This window comes from Lynx rufus, unplaced genomic scaffold, assembly GCF_022079265.1.
Source record: "Lynx rufus isolate CCGP_SWC_20201006 ecotype Redwood Valley unplaced genomic scaffold, mLynRuf1.p SCAF_11, whole genome shotgun sequence".
Lineage (NCBI taxonomy): Eukaryota > Metazoa > Chordata > Mammalia > Carnivora > Felidae > Lynx > Lynx rufus.
In genome coordinates, this window is record NW_025814825.1 from 37,191,485 (window position 1) to 37,210,779 (window position 19,295).

Consider the following 19,295-nt stretch of genomic DNA (forward strand, 5'->3'; position numbering starts at 1 on the left):
CATGTTCTATTGAAGGAACAGTAAACAAAATGATTGAATGGATGGATGGATGGATGGATGGATAGATGGATGGATAGATAGATATCCTTATATGCCTCCCATTAGAACAGTAAACACTCTTCCAGATAAGCCGACTAGATGCAGGGTAGAAGAGGAGCCTCTCCTCTGACACCAATATTTCTGTTCATAAACCTTCATGTGGCATTAACTTTTTTGAAGGTGACATTGCTCTGTTGACCACGTTTAGCTTACCTCCAGCTAAAACCACTAGATCTCACAAACCCTACTCTTAAAATATTTATTCCTTCACTGTTTCATACAACTGTTTGATTATTTTCTTGGACCTTGTGCTGAATTTTCTATTGATCCTTATTAATTTTCAACTTATCTTTAGCCCATCCTTCTAACCACACATTTAGATGAACTAAAATGTGAAACTTTCAAATTGTGGGAACATATTAATATGTACACCCAACATCACTGCTTGTCCTCAAGTTTAAGGAAGAAGCAAAATGCTCATTTTAAAATTGAGTGCTTAAATAAAGCTACTCTCAAATTTTAGTTCTAATCACTACTCTGAGAAAATGACTAACTTGCCTAAAAGCCATGGTTAACTTGGGCTCTGTGTTAGCATTATGTAATCAATTGCACAACATTTGCCATCCTGTAAGACACACATTTTCTCCTCTTTTCCAAGATACATCATTCTTTCCTAATAGATGCTGTGAGGAACTAGCAAAGGGGCCCTCAGGATATCTCAAGTCCCCTTTATTATTCAAAGGGAGCTCCCTGACTTTGGCCTCATAACACTGGACATGCCTGGCATTAAGTAATTAACAGGACAACTGGCTGCTTAATGGCTGTCTCCTTCTAGGACACATACATTTTGCAAGGGCAGGAAGTAAGTTTACTTTTTCATCAAGTCTCCTCAGGACCTTGCAGAGTGCCACCCCCAGGACAGGCACTCCATAAACTCAATACATGTTCATTGAATATAAACATAAATTGGCTCTCATCTCCTTCACTAACTGTGTAACATTGGGTAAGCCCTCTAATTCCTCTGGGTCCTTTGTTCATTTTAAACTAAATGGGTTGGGCCAGATAATCCCAAAGTTCCCTTTTCTGATGTTAATATTCTATCTCTCCATCCTGTGGACTCCATGGCTCCTAATCCCTGTTGTCCCATCAGAGACTCTAGATTGTTTCCAGAGGATGGGCAAGTTGTAACCACATGAACAACCTGGACCGTGGAAGGGACAAGGGAGGAACAATGTTGAAGGGTTTCTATAGCCTCTGGGACTCTGATTTCAAGGTGAACACAAAACAAAAATAAACATTTAGGCTGCCAAAGTAGCATACAATCATTTCGGTATTACATTTTTCCTGAAAAACTTCTAACACAACAACACTTCACAATCACAGTCAGAGATCCCTGGCTACAAACCAAGGCTTTGAGAAATGATAGTCAGAAAGTTCTAGAAAATGAAAGGGGGAATTTGTTTCAGAACAAATAACAACAGGTGGACTCTGTCTGGAATGCTAAATGCCATATCCTGCAACAGAAATGTTTCCCTACATTTTACATGCTTGAAAAAAATGAGTCAATAGCTAACGTTAATATTCTTCTATATGCTAGCATTGATGGGTGTCTTAATGCAAGCCTTAGCTACAACTATAGCCTCAAACATTAGCTGTACATGTAAAAGGAAACTTATTTAGTCCAAATTTAAAATTAGAGCACTTTCATTTCATCATCAGCCCCCCATCCGTTTCCTGTGTTATCAGATGTTAGAGAGAGAGCCAGCAGTCTGTTTGTGAACCTGGCAATTTGGCAGACAAAATATGCATGTTCAACCAGCATTCTTCTCAATAAGAACCTGATATGAGTCTAGCCTTGTAAGAGTGATAGGGAAGATACATACATGCAGAAGGCATAAACCCAGAAGAAAAAGTACCAAAGAATTTCCAAAATGACTAAGTCAATTCTAGAGGTCGCTTTTGAACTCTCCAGATGTCTTCACTTTAATGATCTCCTTTAAACAGGACACACCCAATTTAGTCTCTGCTGCAAAAAGACCCCCCACACCCCCCACTCATGGAACAAACAATTCTCATTGTTAGTTTCTATAGTAGCATACTGATTCTTTCGTGGGACAGGATGTCATACCTGGTACGTTTTTAAGTATGGACACAGTGAAAAAGACATACTCCATCATCCTGTCTTGCTTTGAATCAACTCAAAGTTTCTCTTTAGATGCATCCTGACTACATGACACAAGACAAATCTGCTCCACGGAAATGGTTGACAATCCAAATGACCCCAGCAGCACAGACCGCTAGGAAGGATACTCTCGAGAGGGGTATCTTTCTCTCTAACTGGGGCATTCGAAATGGGCCCAAGAGTAAGGAAAATGGACAACAATCCACGGACGCACCTACACAGCCAGTCATCCATCCACCCACCATCTATTAGGCACCTGCCACACATAAAACAGCGTTAGTGGAGACCAGTATTTTCTTTAAAAACATAAACACAGTGAAAATGAAATAGCCTCCAAGGGTTTTTTCCCCACAGAAAAGGCAATTTTATCAGTTTTTGATTTTGCTTACTGTTCAGTGTCTTGGAAAACCTTCAACCACTGTTTGTCTAAATTTTACTAAAATTGCTAAATTAGGAAGTCTTCTGCTCAAAAGTCCATATGACAAGCCTACTGTGGTTTCAGTAATTTCTCCAAAGTGTAAAGAGTCATTTACAGCATAAATCATCCTATTTCATTGGCCGTCTCAGACACACTCTCAGTCATGTGAATGGCAGTGGAAACTAAATCGAAAAGCTGTCAAAACACCCTGTAATAATAGGGAAATTAACAAACCCATTTTGTCATGCATATTTGCCCTCATTTCCCCTGTCCCATTATCTTCCTATAGACTCACATTCATAAATTTGCACATAGACCATAATAAACAATACATGTAAAATGTTAGATACACACATTCTTTCATTCCCACGCATATAATGGCATCATGTTATATTCTCCTAAGACTGAACTTGGGGTACTGTCCACGAACAGAAAGCTATTATTATGTCATTTAAGGTTCTGTTTAAAATTCTGTTGTGAAGGAGAACTTGTTAGCTGAAATAAAACACTATCTTGTAATGGGGTTTTGAAAACTATCAGCAACGCAATGTAAGCCGTGTAAAACCACACACAGTAAAACCACATACAATTTCACAGCCGTAAAAGTCTCAGATGCCAACGTGTACTCCTCCCAGCTTTTTAAAAAGGACAAGAACAGATGCAGAATGACCTGCCCAAGGTGGCAAAAGAAGTCAGTATCAGAGTCTGTGAAATATACACTCATATTCTCTCACTTCTTGTCATCAAAGTTGTAGTACCCTAAGACATCAATCCAAATTTGATTTGACAAAAGTTAAAATATGACTCAATGAAAGTAGCAGGCATTAGCCCATACAGGGTGAGTGAAGGTGCAGACATCACAGAAATAACACAGACCAATACCATAACATTCCCCCTAATCCAGAAGATCAACCCAATGAAGCTGAGAAAACGGGCAAGGAGTTTATATAAAGGAATTTAACCTGAAGTCCAACCTGTTTGGATTAGCTGGGTACAAGTCCAACTCCTTCCTCTAGATCCATAAAATCCCCATGACTCCATCATTTTTCTCTTTTAAAATGCCTAACTGAAAGTAAAACATGAACATGGTAGAAAAATGGAAACATGGGAGAAATGTCTGAGACAAAAAACCCTCCATCCACCCAAAAGCAACTACTATCAAAAATTTCTTAGACAGATACCATATGTTTTCACTCTTATGTGGATCCTGAGAAACTTAACAGGAACCCATGGGGGAGAGGAAGGAAAAAAAAGAGAGAGAGAGAGAGAGAGGGGTTAGAGTGGGAGAGAGCCAAAGCATAAGAGACTCTTAAAAAATGAGAACAAACTGAGGGCTGATGGGGGGTGGGAGGGAGGGGAGGTGGGTGATGGGTATTGAAGAGGGCATCTTTTGGAATGAGCACTGGGTGTTGTATGGAAACCAATTTGACAATAAATTTCATATATTTAAAAAAAATTTTCTTGGGGCGCCTGGGTGGCTCAGTTGGTTAAGCGTCCAACTTCGGCTCAGGTCATGATTTTGCAGTTTGTGAGTTCAAGCCCCGCATCGGGTTCTGTGCTGACAGCTTGAGCCTGCTTCAGATTCTGTCTCCCTTTCTTTCTGCCCCTCGCCTGCTCACACTCTGTCTCTGTCTCTCTCAAAAATAAATAAACACTGGGGCGCCTGGGTGGCGCAGTCGGTTAAGCGTCCGACTTCAGCCAGGTCACGATCTCACGGTCCGTGAGTTCGAGCCCCGCGTCAGGCTCTGGGCTGATGGCTCAGAGCCTGGAGCCTGTTTCCGATTCTGTGTCTCCCTCTCTCTGCCCCTCCCCCGTTCATGCTCTGTCTCTCTCTGTCCCAAAAATAAATAAACGTTGAAAAAAAAAAAAATTTTTTTTTAAAAAAAAATAAATAAATAAATAAACACTAAAAAAAAATTTCTCATGTATCCTTCTAGGAAAAAAAAGCTCTCTATGCATATATGGGTATAAATATAACTTTTGCTTGTAGATATATATATATGCAAGCACCCTGATTTGATTGTCTTCACAGAGGCTGCCACAAGCTCATTCTCACTAGTCCAGATGATAAACTGGTCATTTCAAGGACAGAAATCCTGTTGTTAATCAAACCTAATGTTGTCTTAAATGACACTGAACTTCTGGAACCTGGGAATACAGCTAAATAGCTAACACAATGTAGAAATGGAAGAAAGGAAATAAAAAGATAAAGAGGTGTTGTATACCGACCAGCACCTGGCAGATAGATGCCCATTCAGTACTTTCTGAATGACTGACCAAATATATGAACGAATGTTGAAACCAGGATAGGCATGTTGTTGATACATACGACATTCAACACATCAAAATATTAACTGATAGGGCCCTAAATCTCCAAAACATAAGCACCCTTCTTGATCTATACCATCCAATATCGTAGCCACTAGCTACAGGTGGCTATTGAACATTTGCAATGTGTTCTCTAAGTGTAAAATATGCACCAGATTTCAAAGACTTAGTACTTTAAAAAACTATAAAATATCTCATTGATAATATTTATATTGATTATATGTTGAAATGACAATATTTTAGATATATTGGCTTAAGTAAACCATATTATTAAATTAAGTCACTTGTTTCCTTTTATTTACTTCTTTTCTGCCGCTACAAGTAAACCTTAAATGTTACGTGTGGCTCACATGACACATTTCTTGGATAGCACTGCTCTAAAACATAGGCACCATTACAACAGTGACTAGGTCCATCCTTCCCTGCTTTATCCCAGCATAGGACTTTGGAAATAGTAGATGCCCAATAAATACGTACCAGGTGAAAAGCTGTTTGTGGTATGTAGATAAGGCCATGAGTAGGCCTTGGACTACATGGCAGGAAACCCTTGCTCTCATCCTAGTTTTATGGACAAGCAGCTGTGTGACCTTGGGCAAGTCATTGAACCTGCCGAGGCCTTGTTTTGCTCATCTTTAAAAAGGACATGATAACAATGTCTTCCTTATAGGAAAATTGCATGGACCAAATGAAATAATGTCTACCAAAATGGGTAAAAGAGATGTCAGGTCCCTCCTAAGTTCTAGTATTCTCTACTACCAACAGTCCCAGGAGAAGCAAGATGCAAAAAACACAGAAAGAACAGGTTAAGAAACTAATGGATGAAATTCCTGTATCTAGCATTTCCATTCTGGCACATGACAGAAAATCGAGACAAAGACAAGTGCAAACAAGATTCTCCCAGGAATGGAAACTTGAACATATATCACTCCCTCTTCACTGCATCTCACCAACCAACCACAGCTGACAAAGGAACATGCAGATACGTTCCTCAAGAGGCCACAGAAAGGCTCATGAACTGGGAGGAGACAGCCATCTCTGGGTGGCTGACGAAGCAGCAGGGGTGGCCAATTGCCCTATGCCACATGGGGCTCACAGCTCTGTGGGAAAATTCATAACCCTGGGAGGTGGGGGGGGGCTCACAGGCCTCAGGGGGAAAGTTCCATGGGCCCAAAAATCTATTAGTCCTCACTAATTGCTTCAGGCGTAGCTAGGGGCATGAACTTACCTTTTTCTACAAGGCAGTCAGGGTACCTGGCAAGGGAAATCCAAAGGGCCCTGGGACAGGCTGTGGCTTGTTAGTGAACACCAGGATGGACTTCAGCTATCCCAGCCGGGGATCTTCTTCCCCAAATCAAAGATTATTGTAAAAAGGGAAGACTGTATTGAAGAAAGCATCCTTCTGCAGGAGGCATTTAAGGAGCCTTCAGGAGCCAACTGCAGAGTGGTTAACCCACAGCAGAGAAAGAGCAGTCCAACCACCCACAGCCTTGAGACAGAAGAACAGCAGAACAAAAATAGTCCATTTCAAGAGGCCAAAGGTCAGTTCTCCCCTCGGCCTCTGCAAGGAACCACAGAAGCCCCAGAAGTAAATGACTTACCATCGGTAAGGCCACCGCACTGAGGAAAGCAAGGAGGGTGCGGTGACTTCCCCTTAGCTACAAGGGTCTGACTCTCCTCCCTTCTCTAAGGGCTGCTCCCTGTGACGCGGAAGCGAATCTCGCCTTGGCCAAGCTCTGAGCTCCTGAGACGTGTGCCCCGTGACTTGCCTCGAAACAACCCACAGGGCCGGAGCCACTGACTTCTCCTCTAACCAGAGCACTAACAGGGTACCAGGCATGGAGCAGAGCCTCCAGAACATGGCTGTGCAGCAGAACCAACAGCAAGGCTTGTTGAAATTCACATTCTAACCCCCCTGAGATTCTGGTTGGGCAGCTCTGGGGTGGGGGCCCACGCATGTGCACTTTAAACACAGCGGAGGGGCAACGCCAATACCCAGCCTCACTTGTGAATGTGTGGTCTAGCGAACTCGGGGAAGATTCACTGTCCCTGATTCTTCCGCAAGCTTTCTTCATCCCTCTTGTCTCCACGTGGAAAAGAAGGGCGGTGAGAGCAGACTTGGGGGAAAGCAAGGCAAAGTGGAGAGCCTGAAGGTTCTAGAGTCTGAAGGCCCTCAGTTCCAAAGAGAGCTGTTCTTGGTCTTTACGCAAGTCAGTTAACCTCTCTGAACCTCAGTTTTCTTATCTGAGGAATGGCAATAAAACCATCTGGGTCAGGGGGTTGGTGCACATAAAGTGTCCGCTGTATTACACTTAATAACAGTCACAGAAGCATTCGTGTTATTATTAGCTCTTTCAGTAAGGGGAAGGAACAGTGCATGGCAGCTCTCCATGAGTATCTCTGCAAGAGAAACTGCACATGAAAATAACTGACTTAATGAGGCATAAAGGGAAAGAAAAAAATTAAACTACAACAACAAAAAACTGTAATAAGAGAAGCCATGGATTCAGGTCACAGGGAGACGCATGGAGCAGGCATGTCGTCCCATCTCTGGGAACTCGACAGAGAGGAGACTGGCGACATCGATGGAGACTTATGAAGATTTGGGCACAAGGCTGCAGGAAGATATATTGCAACATTATTTATAAAAAGGGAAAATTGGCAATAACCTACAGGCATTAAAAAAATTTTTTTAAACATTATGATGAACATATGTTACTTCATTTCAGAAAAAAAAAGTTCCTTTTTCATTTCAGGAGGAGATTTTGGAATCCGCTTGAAGAGCTGAAAGCATTTTTAAATATCCAATTGTTTTTCTTTTAAACTCCAGTATAATATTCAGATTAGAACATTCATATCAACAAAGGAAGGCCAGAGGTGGGCATCTAAATTTTCCCCGTGGAAACAAAAGGCAAAATACATTATAATTTTGGGTACCATCAAAACTTCTAAAGTACGAACAACATGAGGATGGATGGGGAGAGGCGAAAAGAAAACAATGCATATAAAGAAGCAGATAAGGTCTCTGGTGGAACACTGGATAATATTAGAAGAATTAGGTTTAGTGCTTCCCTTCCCTCTACATGCACACACATACACACATGCATGCAACGATGAGGATTGTGGAAATAAAACTCAGTATCACCTATCAAGCCCTTTCCCACGCAGACTAACAATCTATTTTTATATTCCAGTGAGGTCTGCAGCAAAGAATAAAGCTCCAGTTAAAAGAGGAAATAATTTCTGTACTGTACCTACGTTTTCTCACTTCCTTATTTTAAAATAATCGCCCAATAAATCAAAAAACAAAATCCAGAACAACAGTCCAGTGTTCTATGCACTGGGTATGTGTCACTGCAGACATTTTGGAACTACACAAAATCAGCTCAAGTGTTCTGAGTCATTTGCCATCTTCCTGGAAAACTTATAATGATATATTACAGCACTGGGGGCTGGAACAAACCTTCCAAATCATGTGGTCCAACCCCATCATTTTACAGATGTAGATCTTGGGAAACAGACTGGCTGCTCCAACACACCAAAGGCTCTAATTAAAACATCTGCTCAATTTTAAGGTGGCTGACAAATTTGAAGAGAGGGGTGGGAAATAAAATAAAACCTCCAAAACACTTTTTTAGTGGAATAGGAATGATGATCAGCAGGCCTATTAAATGAAGAAGCGGTAAGGATTGTGATGGAAGTGTACCCCCACTCCAATGTCAGGACCACTTATATCTGGAAAACTGAAATTAAAAGTTGCCAGAGCTCACACATCACATCTGTGAGTACGGGCAGAGGAAGAGAACTCCAGAGCTCTGCCCTGAAGTCTATTGGCCTAAGCACCGAACACTGACCTAATTTTATACTTAAACTGACAGGTATCCAGGAGTCGTCCTCATGTGATGGTGCTTCTATTTACAGAAAGTGAAGATTTGAGAAAATAGCCTGTGCACAATGGAGGGACATGACCACTGACCTGGCAAAGGAAGCGGGGCTTGGACCCTTGCTCACATACTCAGTGGACCCTTGACCAGCACAGCATCACTTGGGCACTTGTTAGAAATGCAGAATGGTGGGCCCCACCCAGACCTCCGGAGTCAGGATGTGCATACTGATGAGATCCCCAGGTCCTCCCACACATGTTAAAGTTTGAGAATTGCTTATTTAGATAACGTGTTGGCAAAAGAAGTGTGACTACCTATAACCCCATTTAATCTAAGTTTCTAGAATAATTACCTTATTACCAATTCTACTCTCTAAAGCTTTTGATCTTTAAGCCTTACTTTAAATTCTAAATGGTCTAAATTTTAGCCTAAATTTCAAATGGTCTCAGCGGATATCTTAGCAAGTAGTCATGTTTTTTTCAAAAGGCACACATGCTGGGAGCTTTACCATTTTTAAGGATTACATTTTAAGGATTATAAATTAAGGTCTTTTCTTCCTGCTGTTTTCTGCTGAGGTCATAGTAGGAACATGACCAGTATTTCTTCAGGAGGAAGTTAGAAACCTTGGGGAGACCTGTTGAGGAGGAAGACTGGATTCAGAACAGAAATGTGTTCCTGGTGAAAAAGAGGAATTTCATGTAAGGGAATTTTATGGCCAAGAGGCTGTGAAGGTCACATGGTCCAACCACAGTTCCAAAGCTGAATCCCTTTAGGCCACATCTGCAGTCTCCACTCACATACTTCCAGTGATGTGGAACTCACCACCTCCAAAGTCAATCCATTCCATCTTTGCACAATCTAATTGTTAGAAAGGTTTCCTGAAATTTCTCTCCCTATAGCTTTCAACAGCCCTATAATCAGTAACCCCATAATTATGGTCCCTACCATCAATTTAATCCCATTATCAATTTTCCATTACAGTTCCCACCGGGATTTTTCTTTCTTACACATTTCATATATTTATTTCTATGAGAGTAGAGTATGTGTAGTAGAGGGGTGTATGAAAATTTTATTTTTTGCTTTTATTTTGAGGCACCTTAGGAAAACCTCATGTGTACAAGAGAAGTATTAAAATAAATTATTTTGGGGTGTCTGGGTGGCTCATTCAGTTAAGTGTCCAACTCTCAATTTCAGCTCAGATCATGGTCTCACGGTTTGTGAGATCAAGCCCTACGTTGGTATTGATGCTGACAGCACAGAGTCTGCCTGGGATTCTCTCTCTCCCTCTCTCTCTGCCCCTCACCCACTCGCACATGCATGCGCTCTCTGTCTCAAAAATAAAGAAACATTTAAAATAAAATAAATGATCACAAGTTATAGAGAATATAACTAAGGACATAATTATATAAGAAACCTAGCTTGGGGTAGTACTGTTCTTCAACATTGTTTTAACTGGAAGCTTCCTGAGAGTCAAAGCAGGTATGAAATGGGATAAGAAGGTGAATGCTTCAAAATGTTTGAGACTTTTGCCTGGGTGGCTCAGTCAGTTAAGCGTCCAACTTCAGCTCAGGTTGTGATCTCCCAGTTTGCAAGTCCAAGCCCCATGTCAGGCTCTGAGCTGTCAGCACAGGAGCCTGCTTCAGATACTGTGTCTCCCTCTCTCTCTCTCTGCCCTTCTCCCACTCACCTCTGCCTGTATATCTCCCTCTCTCTCTCTTAAAAATAAACATGAAAAAAAAATGTTTGAGACTCTCTGGCCTTGGGGAGTCCTAGATTATTAACCCTGGAAAGTATAGTAGATCAAGTCTAATTCTGCCACTTCTCTGCCGCTTATGGAGAAGAAAACTGAAACCCAAAGAGGGTAAGTGATTTGCCCAATACTGGGCATCCAGTTAGCAGCAGAGCCAGGCAATAGGGTGTCCCTACCCCTCTTCATTGTCCTGTTTGGCATACTGCCAGACTCTGAGTCTTGAGTCTGTTACAGAAGTTTTCCCAGCATAAAAATCAGAGCACCACATTACTGGGCCAAGCAAAAGGCTAAGCGTACCTGAAAAGCAAACCCAAGCCATCCTGCACACACAGGATACCTCAAATCCCAAAGTTCACAAAGTCTAACACCAGATCAGAAAGTTATACTGGAGCCATAAGCCATCCTACTTCTTTCTCTTTCCCAGAATTCCACTTGTCCCTCCATATCCATTGATGCTGAACCACAGAGTTGCCACTAAGAAGCTTATTTTAATCTCCCATTAAAATAATCTCTTTCTGATGACAGGTTAGTTGTTCTCAGAACAGAAACACCACTGTGAAACACGTCATTTGTCCTGAAACACTTAAAGCTAAAGGTTCATAGCATACTGAACCAGAGTCATTAGTAAAAAGTAAATGTTTATAGGCAATCAATTTCAGGCACTACACATTGGATGCATTCAAACAATGTTAAAAGAATCCTTTTTATCATGTAGTTTTTAAAATAACACCACTGGAATTTTTATTTATTTATTTTTAAGTTGTTTCTTTATTGAGGGAGAGAGAGAGAGAGAGAGAGAGAGAGGGAATGAAAGTAGGGGAGGGGCAGAGAGAGAGGGAGAAAGAGAATCCCAAGCAGGCTCCACACTAGCAGATGCAGGACCCAAGCCCACGAAGCCCATGAGATCATGAGCTGAAACCGAGAGCCAGACGCCCAACCGACTGAGCCATCCGGGCGCCCCCACCACTGGAATATTTTAAAGAACCATCTGTTAGATCACTCATCATGAGATGCCAGTGCAGTGCCAATACATCCATGGAGCTCTGAATGACTGGCCTGCCCACGAGATCATAATGGAGCACTGCACTGACCTAAGCACATCCACAGAAACAACCATTTGTGTTTCAGATCTTTGTTAAGTGTAGGCAGATCAAAAATCCCTCAAAGGGACGACCTGCAATCATGCAAGATTGAATTATGTGCTTTTTCTATCATTGTGTCCTTCTGAAGTCAAGAAAAGCAAACCCTAGAAGAATTAGTTATCCAGGCGCCAGGCATTTCAGGTGAGACATCTTTCATATTAACACTAGTCGTATTACAAATTAGCCAGGATCCCACGATGCTGAAAGATCTAGTCCTATTTATTGGTTTAGAGCTAGCAGCTTAGTCCTAGATAAAAAGTATCTAGGAAGCTATATTAGCTTTTTAAGGTCACTGAGTATTAGTGAATTCTTGATTCAGTTCATCGAATGAGATGGGGTGGATGAGCCAAATTAATGCCCAAGTCATAGCAGGGATAATTGAGCATAGTTAAATCAGCCCATAATTTTCCAGGCTTCTTGGCTGGCCTCAGGTATAAGAGATCTCAAGTGGCAAGAGAACAGAGATAAACACAAAGCCCACTCATAGCCCACAGTGGGGCAAAAATAGAAAACAAAAGAGGAAGAAGAGCTGTGACAGGCCTCCATCCCAGAGCACGTCTTCCGTTACTGTTAATCGGAGTGTATGTCACACTTCCTGGGGCCACTGAAATCATTAGCCCCGGCAGAGAGGATCAGAATTGTCCCACCTTAAAAGGAGAAACAGGGCAAAAGACAGAAGCTAGGCTAGCGGGAAACTGAGAAGGATATTTCTCTATAAACATGTTATCCGAAATAGCACATTTTCAACAAAAATCTTAAGGTCAGTGACAATAAAATGGAAGTGGCTTACAAGCAGGAAGTCTGTGTCATCTGAAATGTCTGGTGGTGGGGGGGCCTGGACTGGTCATTGTTTTAGGGCTTGCTTATCTTTACTTGAGAAGACACCCTTACCTTCCGAAATGGCCTTCTTCACCGCCGCCACGTAGGTCTCGGGCTCGTCCTCACAGGTGAGCTCCTGCCAGTGCGCCCAGTCTGGAAAGTAGTCCAGGAACTCCTCGCTGTCCTGCACTCCACAGAGCAGGCGCACCACACGGTGGGGGGGATGGAGGGCTCTCTGCAGCAGGGGCAGCAGGGCCGGCCGGCAGAAGCACTGCACCAGCTCCGTGGACAGCAGCACCACGATGCAGCGCGAGCTGAGGAAGAAGTTCAGGTCCTTGGCCGAGAAGGAGGCCTCGGGGCTCAGCCTGTAAGTCAGCGTCTTCTGGCTACGGACCTGCCGACTGGACAGAAAGAGGTCCTGGAGGTACTGGCACCATTCCTCGGCATCTGGGCCGTAGACGATGAGGATGTCACAACTTCCAACCGCCCCTGAGCAAGAACAAGGCACAGAAGCATGTTGACATACCTGCTCCTTCTAGGGCTCCCATCACTTGCAACATAAACCACCCAGACCGGGGTCCTGGCACCCACAATCTTTCATAGTCTGCCCCTGACATACCTGTCAAGCCTCTTTCCCCACTTAGAGCCTGTGTTCCAGCCCCGTCTCTGCCCAAATATACCCTGCCTTTTCAGATCTTTACATAAGCCGTCACTTCTGATGCGTGCCCTTCCATCCACAGCCGAGGCAGTATAAGATGGTGACGAGGAGGGGGAGGACGACCGCAACAGCAAGCTCTTTGTACAGAGCTTACTAGGTTTCAGATGCTCTTCTAGCACACTGCCCAGCAAACTCATTTAATCATCACAGCAACCTTGTAAGGTAGGTAATACCATTAGCCCCATTTTACAGATAAGAAAACTGAGGTGTGGCAGGTTACCTAATTTACCCAAGGTCCACAGCGGCAGAGTCAGAACTTGAATTCAGACAGTTTGGCAGAAGAACCTGGCTCTTTCCTAAATGCAGTGGTTATAAGCACAGGTATACAATCAAGGTGGCCACAGTTACCATCCTGGCCCTGTGAATTATTAGCTGTGCAACTTTGGGCAGGTTGCTTAAATATTCTAAACCTCAGTTTATTCATCAGTAAACGGAAATACAATGGCAATATTTGTCAGTGTTTTGTGAGAATTAAATTAGATATTTCATATAAAGTGTGAAGCATAGTGCTTAGCATGTGGTAAACCCCCAATAATGGGCACCTGGTGTCATCATCCTCACATTAATAGAAACCGTTAGGGGCGCCTGGGTGGCGCAGTCGGTTAAGCGTCCAACTTCAGCCAGGTCACGATCTCACAGTCCGTGAGTTCGAGCCCCGCGTCAGGCTCTGGGCTGATGGCTCAGAGCCTGGAGCCTGTTTCCGATTCTGTGTCTCCCTTTCTCTCTGCCCCTCCCCCGTTCATGCTCTGTCTCTCTCTGTCCCAAAAAAAATAAACGTTGAAAAAAAAATTTAAAAAAAGAATAGAAACCGTTAATGTAAACAGCAACCGTGGATGAATTAATGCTTTGATCAACATAAAACCATTCGTAAAGTGTCGCTCACCATACCTGTCTGTGACATAGGCTTCCTTCTTCTTCTCATAAAGCATAAATGCCAGAAACAGAGCCCAAAGCCTCAGAGAAGCAGGGAGTTAAAAAAAGCTTCTGGGAATCTCTTAGCTCCAACTCCTCATTTACAGATAAAAGAAACATTTCATCTGAGAAGATGAAGGGACTTGCTTCAATTCAAACTGAGCCTATTAGTCACAAAGCCAGGACTGAACCTCAGGTTGTCCCCTGGTCCCCTATCCAGTCCTCTCATCTGTCCACCTGCTACCTCCCATCAGGGATTCTGTCAAGAATTTTATGAGTCTTAAAGCATATCTTCCAACTACCCAAAGTTCAAAGAAGCTTGTCTCTTCACATAGCTGTTACTACTGTTGAGAAGCCTCATCGCCCACTAACTCAACAAACTGGTCTCTGAGTTGGAAGGGGTGAGCACAGAGGAATCTCTAAGCATCCTCAATACAATATGATACAAAACAATACAACAGGGATCCTTCCTCTCACTCAGTGAAGGCTCAAGTCTGGTGAAGCTTGGGAATCATCTAAGTTGGGGATTGTCACAATTAAACTACCCCTGGGCCACATTTTACTGAGTGGTTCCCGGCAGAAAGGCCAGAGGAGGGACTGGGGCAAGACCTGAGGCTGTAAACACTGAAAACATCACGGGAAGACTCCCCTTTCCCATCCCATGAACAGCACATTCAGAGTAAAAACAATGACATCTAATACTAACCCAACACTGTTCTCATTTCCCCCAGGATAATGCTACCAAAATTTTTAAAGTAACAAATCAAAAAAAGTTTGTAGTTTCTTTTTGGAGTGTCTGCTTTTCTGGAGCCCTAATCCATTGCTAACATAAAACCCAACAGACTCGAAATAGGAGCACATTGATCAGTCAAGGAGTACTTTTGAAGGGGAGGTGTGCAAATTTTAGAAGAAGTCAGTTTAGAAGGCAACATGGAAAAAAAAGGGGGGGTGCAGTCAGCAATTCTGACGACACCATGGACCTTTATGGCTCTACAGAAGACTCAGTTCTGAGCATCGTCTATTTCCCCAACTGTGAATAAAACCGTCCATCTTAGGCATGCTTCCACTGGTCCCAAAGCTCAAGAAGATTAAACACAAAATTTTAATGTATAGAAGGCAGGATGACAGCCTTCCATAAAATGAAATCTTTGCTGATTGATCTTTTTTTTTTTTTTTTTTCCTGTGTAACATAGTTCTTTGTACCTCAATGGAGAAATAATTTCAGGACTATGGAAGGGATAATATTGGCAAATCGCCAGAACTATGGAGCTCACCCTGAGAAAAGTAGATTTAAGGCATCATAATACTTTTACCTCTTTCCGCCCCTCTTTTCTACATGATTGACTTCTCCTCTGCGGTAAATGTTCTTCTAAATGTAGGGGCGCCTGGGTGGCTCAGTTGGTTGAGCATCTGACTTCAGCTCAGGTAATGATCTCACGGTTCGTGAGTTTGAGCCCTGCGTTGGGCTCTGTGCTGACAGCTCAGAGCCTGGAGCCTGCTTCAGATTCTGTGTCTCTCCCTCTCTCTCTGCCCCTCCCCTGCTCATGCTCTGTCTGTCTTTCTTGTTCAAAAATAAACATTAAAAAATACATTTAAAAAAAAAGTGCAAAAGTAAAAAGCAGTAGCCACTAATACCCCCCCACCCATGCAGACAAATACACTAGCAAATATCATGTCAACAATTTTTACAAATGGGCTAGAAGGAGAATAAGATCTCAGACAGGGCTGGCTGTGGTCTCATACATTAGCGATGAAGCCACTGGTGATGTTTCCAATAGATGGTAAGGAAATAAGGAAGAGAGAAGAGAACTTCTGAGAACAAAATAAGTACTCTTTCGATGGCAACTCAGCTCTTGGAGCACTGACTGACTTAGGAAAGCAGCCCTTCTTATAATCCCTTGACCCCGTGCCCATGAGCAATGTATGCCACTTCTATGAGGAGACAGCGATCCAAAGCAAACCAACAATTTCAAATGACAAGTTCTGGGGTCACTGAGGGAGCGAGTATACTTTACACCCTGGATCCTGCCTCACCGTCACCTGCTCCTCTGTTAACAGCACAACGCAGTATCTACTGGGCATTAATAGACCTCTAGTCATTAAGGAAAGTGTAAATATTAATAATCAGGGAAACTGGGTGAGGAGTATATGAGAAAACTCTACTATCTTCACAGTTTTTCAATAAATCCAAAACTTTTAAAATAAAGATTTTTAAATACAAATTAAATTTAAAAAACACTTAAGGGGTTAAGCTCTTCTATAAGGAAAACATACAGAAAATATCTCATCCCTGGGATTCTGGTGTTACATTTGGCAACCCCCCCACCCCCACCCTGCACGCGTGCACACACACACACACACACACACACACACACACACTCCTCTGAGCAAAAGTACTTGAAAAGGAAGTGGTTAGTGTTTCAGACTCATTAATATCACAGCCTACTTGGTCACCCACTTATGGTGTGACTTGAGACGGGTATACGAAGTCTAAGCAAATTTTGCCTCAACGTAAATGAGGACAATGAAATCTATCGCCTTCTTAAATTTTGCTCTGCTACAGAAACTGAAGCTGGGGAAATTCTAAAAAAGTTCCAAAGTGGAAGTTAAAGTTCCTCCACAATGTGCTAAATAACAACACAGGACCAAACGCTTCATCAGCAACTCTCTCTTGTATGGGGAACAGCCTTTTCTTCAAGGATAATTCCCTTCCTGTAACCGTAGATCACTTCCTCACATGTACCAAATCAATTCTTTCAGTTTTGTTTGTTTATTATGAGAAATTAAATACATGGTCCAACAGGAGTCCATAAATCCTAAACAGGGGTGCCTGGGTGGCTCAGTCGGTTAAGCGTCCGACTCCTGGTTTTGGCTCAGGTCATGATCTTGTGGTTTTGTGGGTTTGCACGCCACGTTGGTCTCTGCACTGACAGCGCAAAGCCTGCTTGGGATTCTCTCTCTCTCTCTCTCTCTCTCTCTCTCTCTCCCTCTCTCTGCCCCTCCCCCCACTTGCACTGTTGCTGTCTGTCTCAAAATAAATAAACTTTAAGAAGATATTTTTTTAAAAAGCAAAAGAGGGGCGCCTGGGTGGCGCAATCGGTTAAGCGTCCGACTTCAGCCAGGTCACGATCTCGCGGTCCGGGAGTTCGAGCCCCGCGTCAGGCTCTGGGCTGATGGCTCGGAGCCTGGAGCCTGTTTCCGATTCTGTGTCTCCCTCTCTCTCTGCCCCTCCCCCGTTCATGCTCTGTCTCTCTCTGTCCCAAAAATGAATAAACGTTGAAAAAAAAAATTAAAAAAAAAAAAAAGCAAAAGAAATACAGTGACTGAAAGAGAGGTTCCTTAGAAAGATTCAGAATCTACCTGAGAAAAGAACAGGGAGGAAGTGCCAGGGAGCTTTTCAAATTACCAGTCCAGACCATTTTAGTCTATAGGTGATTCTGGCTCCCTGGTCATCTGTCTTAATAAGCACCATACTGAAGAGGGATGTGAACTAGGAAGGTGACTAGGATAAGGAGGGATCTAGATAATGATTCATGTGAGGAGCGTCCAGACTCTAAAGGTTTCAAGTTCAGAGACTTGACAGGAATATTAAGGGACCTCAAGAATCAGATGAGAATTAAGATCACAAAAAATTAAAGGTACCTTCAAACCCTCTTATCTTCTAAGTCTAGAGGTAGTAGAAAAGTCTGGAGATGAGAGAAACCTCAGAGAAAAAGAGCAGGAAAAGGTATGCAAGCTTTCTTCAAATATCTGGAGGCTGGCACATGGAGGAAAGGAATCTGGTCTTCACTCAGCCACAGACTTGGTCACTTCGGAAAGTCACTTATGGCCTCTGTGTCTCCTCTCTCTCTTGTGTAAATGCAAGAGATGCCATCAGGAGCATAGAGATATTCCAGGGTAGGCTCATTCCATTTTATTTTATCTTGCTTCTCAAGCTCTTTCAAAAACAGGGAGCCAAGATTCTCCTTGATTTCAGCAAGCAAAGATGTCTTTCAAAAAATAAAATCCTGGGGCACCTGGGTGGCTCAGTCGGTTAAGCGTCTGACTTCGGCTCAGGTCATGGTCTCACGGTTCGAGATTTCCAGCCCCGCGTTGAGCTCTGTACTGACAGCTCAGAACCTGGAGCCTACTTCAGATTCTGTGTCTCCCTTTCTCTCTGTCCCTCCCCTGCTCCCTCTCTCTCTCTCAAAAATAAACATTAAAAAAAATTTATTAAAAAAATTATAAAATAAAATACTAATGCTTACCCTTTAGTAGAAGGAAATTTTATTTTTTTTCAATATATGAAACTTATTGTCAAACTGGTTTCCATACAACACCCAGTGCTCATCCCAAAAGGTGCCCTCCTCAATACCCATCACCCACCCTCCCTTCCCTCCCACCCCCCATCAACCAAGTAGAAGGAAATTTTAAAAGACCACACAATTCAGCCTTCAAAAGGAATGTCATGCTGAGACATGCTACAACTTGGATGAACCTTGAAAACATTACGTTATATGAAAGAAAACACAAAAGATGACATACTATATGATCCCATTCATACAGAAGTCCTGAGCATGGAAATCTATAGAGACAGAAGATAAAACATAGGGCTGGGCAGGAGGAGGGAGTGGGAGGGTGATAGCTAAAGCATACAGAGTTTCTTTCTCCTTTTTTTAAAATTTCTATTTCATAATCTGTACCTCCTTCACTCATTTCTCAAAATGAGTTTCTTTTTGAGGTGATGAAAATGTTCTAAAATTGACCATGGTGATTCTTGCACAGATCTGTATAGATACTAAAAAAACCACTGAACTGTATACTTTTTGTTTGTTTTGTTTTTAACTGGATACTTTAAATGGGAAAATTGTATGGTATGTGAATTATATCTGAATAAAACTGTTTAAAATAAAAAGGAGGAGGAGGAGGGGAAGAGGAGACGGAGGAAGAGGACAAGAAGCAGAAGACCATATGGAAGAGTGCCCTAGATGACTCCAGACCCTATAGTAGTTTGGCAAGAGGTAGTCGGTCTCACTACCACCATGGACCCTTGTACCTCCAGACCTCAGAGAGCCCCAGGGACCCACCCCAGAGGCCCAACTCCTACTTACAGAACCTAAAGTGGGT

General features: G+C 42.6%; 1 protein-coding gene across 1 annotated transcript in view; it reads right to left on the reverse strand.

The window, feature by feature from the left end:
• PIK3AP1 (phosphoinositide-3-kinase adaptor protein 1) overlaps positions 1-19,295 on the reverse strand; it is a 121,093-nt gene that overhangs the window by 99,427 nt on the left and 2,371 nt on the right. The window contains exon 2 of the mRNA XM_047073224.1: positions 12,632-13,048. Within this exon, the coding sequence (XP_046929180.1) occupies positions 12,632-13,048 (417 nt within the window). The remainder of the gene's footprint in view (positions 1-12,631; positions 13,049-19,295) is intronic.